Source organism: Piliocolobus tephrosceles, chromosome 10 (assembly GCF_002776525.5).
Source record: "Piliocolobus tephrosceles isolate RC106 chromosome 10, ASM277652v3, whole genome shotgun sequence".
NCBI lineage: Eukaryota > Metazoa > Chordata > Mammalia > Primates > Cercopithecidae > Piliocolobus > Piliocolobus tephrosceles.
In genome coordinates, this window is record NC_045443.1 from 45,637,962 (window position 1) to 45,642,594 (window position 4,633).

The following is a 4,633-nucleotide window of genomic DNA, read 5'->3' on the forward strand; positions in this document are numbered from 1 at the left end:
CCCCCCCCCAAAAAAAAACAGCCTCCACTCCAAAATAATTCCTTACTTCCTGTTTTTCTTCTAATTGAGTTAGTGAGCAGGAGTGGGCTTCTACCAGTAATGATTTCAATGTGATTTTCTTAATAAAGGCACAAAGTAAGAATAACAACAGCAACATTAGCAGAAACAACTTTGATTTTTGATAGTGTTTTACCCTATAGGAGAATTTATCTGAGTTTCGTCTAGACTCACAATCTTAATAAATAATTTTAATAGTTACAAATGTCAATGAACAGTTAGGAGTAGGTAGTTTGAAGTGCTTTATATATCATCTCATATTTAATCCTCAAAACATTACATAGTACTATTATATGCATTTTGTATCCTAAGAAATTGAGGTACAGAGCTTTGTGTATCTTGTACAAGTCATATAGTACAGCTGGAATGTGAACATAGTGTGACACAGGAGTCCACTTAGCCATTGATCTGTGTGGCTCAATTATACTCTAAGCATCAGCTTTTCAGAACTACCCATGTTTTACTGAACATGACTTGATTTTTTCTCAGTCCTGAGTGTTTGAACACATTCTTCATGCCAATTAATTGTCTCTTTGATATTTATTTTCCTAGGTCAATTATATGCTTTCTTTCTTTCTTTCTTTCTTTTTTTTTTTTTTTTTTTTTTGAGACCGAGTTTTGCTCTTGTTGCCGAGGTTGGAGTGCAATGGCACGATCTTGGCTCACCACAACCTCCACCTCCCGGGTTCAAGTGATTCTCCTGCCTCAGCCTCCCAAGTAGCTGGGATTACAGGCATGCACCACCACACCAGGCTAATTTTGTATTTTTAGTAGAGATGGGGTTTCTCCATGTGGGACAGGCTGGTCTTGAACTCCCGACCTCAGGTGATCCACCTGCCTCAGTCTCCCAAAGTGCTGGGATTACAGGCATGAGCCACCACTCCTGGTCAATCATATGCTTTCTTTAAAAATTTGTTCAAATTTCCTCAATGTATTATTACTGACCCCTATGTAAATCAAAATCTGAGCTCTCTTCATATTAATTACACTGTTACAATTTCTTGTTTTCACATTCCTGTTCTTCAGTGGATCATTTAAAGAGCAAAGACTACACCTCAATCATCTTTATGTTCCACGTGACTGATATGAAAAGAGAATCAGTACCATGAGAAAACTGTCTGGAGTAGTCTTTACTTGGCTGCTATGATTTTTCATATTATTTCTAGGCCTTTGTAAATGGCCTTGGGGAACCACAGCACCATCACCAAGTTCCTCCTCCTTGGGCTGTCTGCCAACCCCTACGTTCAGGCTCTGCTCTTTGTGCTGTTCCTGGGGATTTGCCTCCTGACCATAATGGGGAACCTGATGCTGCTGGTGGTGATCAGGGCTGATTCTCGTCTCCACACGCCCATGTATTTCTTCCTGAGTCACCTCTCTTTTGTTGACTTCTGCTTCTCTTTGGTCATTGTGCCCAAGATGCTGGAGAACTTCCTGTCACAAAGCAAAACCATTTCAGTAGAGGGCTGCCTGGCTCAGGTCTTCTTTGTGTTTGTCACTGCAAGGACTGAAACCTGCCTTCTCTCAGGAATGGCCTATGACCACTATGCTGCCATCTGCCGCCCACTGCTTTATGGACAGATCATGGGTAAACAACTGTATAAGCACCTTGTGTGGGGCTCATGAGGACTGGGCTTTCTGGACGCACTCGTCAATGTCCTCCTAGCTGTAAACATGGTCTTCTGTGAAGCCAAAATCATTCACCACTACAGCTGTGAGATGCCATCTCTCCTCCCTCTGTCCTGCTCTGATATCTCCAGAAACCTCATCGCCTTGCTCTGCTCCACTCTCCTGCATGGGCTGGGAACCTTCCTTTTGGTCTTCTTATCCTACTCCCATATAATCTCTACCATTCTAAGCATCAGCTCTACCTCGGGCAGAAGCGAGGCCTTCACCTGCTCTGCCCACCTCACGGCAGTGATACTTTACTATGGCTCAGCTTTGCTCTGCCATCTCATGCCAAACTCAGATTCCCCCATAGAGTTGATCTTCTCTGTGCAGTATATTATACTCACTCCCATGCTGAATCCCCTCATCTATAGCCTGAAAAATAAGGAAGTGAAGGTAGCTCTGAAAAGAACTTTGGAAAAATATTTGCAATATACCAGATGTTGAATTAAAAAGCAAACATTGTTGGCTTAGCACTGTGGCTCATGCCTGCAGCAGGAGGATTGCTGGAGCTCAGGAGTTTGAGATTAGCTTGGCCAACATGGCGAAACCCTGTCTCCAAAAAAAAAAAAAAAATTAGCCAGGCATGGTGGTGTGTACCTGTAATTCTAGTTACTTGGAAGGCTGAGGCAGGAAGATCGCTTGAGCATGGGAGGCCGAGGCTGCAGTGAGCTGAGATTGCACCACTGCACTCCAGCCTGGGCAACAGAGCAAGACCCTGTCTAAAAAAAGAAAAAAAAAAAAAGACTGTGGAAAATTTGGATCAAGCTGCATACAACACGACACTGGATAAGTTTACAGTAGTAAGTATTCCTGGCTACCCTCAGTGTCTGATACTGCAAGCTATAAATTAGAAGTGCATGAGAGAATGGTACAAAGTTATTACCAGGAGGACAGTTAACTTTAATCCCTCCTAGTGACAAAGCAAATTATTAAATTATTACCTCAATAAAGTTTTATTATGAACATATTGATTCATTTTTCTCATTCTAAAACATTCATCTTGGGCTTTGCATTTAGTAAAATCATTAGTGTCATGAATCTATCATTATTTTTTATTTACTTTGGTAAATACACTAAAAGTTATGCATTTAATAAGAACACAGTGTCATGGATCTGTGGGAGAGAAAAGTCATAGATAAGACTTGATGGGAAGAAAGAGAAAGATTTCCAACCGTGTGGCCATAGGAGACATAAACACCTAAGAGAACTTCAGAGAGGGAATTAACATATTGAGGCGGAACTCGGACTCAGATAACATTCTCAAGAACTTCACTGTGTGTGCCGCTTGGTGGCCAGATCTCCAGTGCAAAAGGTTGCAAGGAGCCTCTGCGGCTCTGGAAACTTCAGTTCTCACATGGTCTTCATTCACTGTATAGGGGATTTATGTTTTTTCCAATTAGCTGATCTTATCAGTGTGTCTTTTCCTTGCAGAGTGCAGGCTGTGTACCCTAGACAATAATCTTGTTTTGACCTCATCTCAAGTGAATCCCGAAACTATCTTTGTCTCATCTTTCATTGTTTAGTGGCTGGTGGTTTGCTGGTTCTAAGGCCACTGAATAACTTCACGTAAAAAACATTTTTTCCTATAAAACGCAAATCTATTGTCACACTGCTTCTGATTTGTTTAAGCTATATTTTACGATTGTCTAATTTACTATAGTTAACCGAAAAGGTGCAAAAACTATGTACAAATTATTGAATTTATTGAATATTAACTTGCACTTTTCTCAAGCTTTTTTCACAAACTCTCTTCGTTCTAATTGTCAGTTTTAAAAGCTTTTCATGAAAAAAATAGTATCTGTTACAACGGGGAAAGAAGCCTCCGGGACAGCAGTGATTTGCCTCTGCTGCACAAAGGCCAGGCCAGGTGGAACAGACCAGCCTTCACCGAAGGCCTCAGGGAGCCCGGAGCCCCGGAGTCAAGCGTTTGGGTCACGCCTCAACCCCGAGGGGCCTGCGCATGCTCCGCGCTGCACGCGGCGCCCAAGGCCCTGCAGTGATCCGCAGGAGCCCCGGGATAGAGAAACCCACATGAAAACACAAGCCTGGTGAGATGTTGGCCTCCTCCTCTGCTACCCGCGCCGCCACCTCTACACGCACCAAGCCCTCTGTCCCGGAGAAGTCGTATTTGGTCTCCCTCGATGGACGAGACCCAGACCATGCAGGCACCATGATCCCGGCGCTGCCTCCCGGGGACCCGCCGCTCATCCTGGAGCAGCTCAGGAGCCGGGGCCCGTTTGGCAGCTTCCGCCAGTGCTGCGTGGCCCCCATAGACCCCAAGCCAGCTTACCAAAATCAAGGCAGAAGGCCGAGCATTCGGTGTCCGTACACCTGGACAAGCAGGAATGGAATCCTAGATGCGCAAAAACTGATTGCGAAGTGGCCTGAGGCAGAGCGCTTTTCAGGCAGGGACGTTGAAAGCTGGATTTGACAGGGTTCTTTCTGAGGTGGTGGATCCAGAACTAAACCACATCCCCAGGCCACCAGTGGAACGAGCAACTCACGAGATCCTGGGGGCCCAGAAGATAGCAATGGTGCCAGTGCCCCCTCCAGAGCCCAAAGACCAGGACCCTCCAGCCCTCCATATCAGGGCGCTTCCCAAGAATATGTCCCACCCCTTTTGAAAGCTACATTTAAATTAATGGTGAAGAAGTAGCTTCGGTTACATGGTTACATAAGACTGCAACTTCAGAATGAAGATAGGCCAAGGTCTCCCTGATTTCAGTATTTCAGCCTTGACTGTAGGCAGTGTCCAGTTTGAACTGGGAGAGAGTTTGACTTTGGGGAAGTTGACTGTGTTGTCCCCTTCGTTGTGCTGCCATTTGACCAGCCTGTCCAAAGGCACAACGCTCAGTACACACTACAGAGAGATAAAGAGACACTGCAGCAACCTGAGGTTGTCCTGAGA

General features: G+C 44.6%; 1 protein-coding gene across 1 annotated transcript; it reads left to right on the plus strand.

Moving 5' to 3' along the window:
- The first annotated feature begins 1,233 nt into the window (after positions 1-1,233).
- LOC111541773 (olfactory receptor 8S1-like) lies at positions 1,234-4,161 on the plus strand. Its single transcript, XM_023210622.2, is given in 2 exon segments — positions 1,234-2,118; positions 3,534-4,161. Coding segments are annotated over 2 exon segments (1,077 nt in total). The 3' UTR covers positions 3,726-4,161.
- Positions 4,162-4,633: the final 472 nt, after the last annotated feature.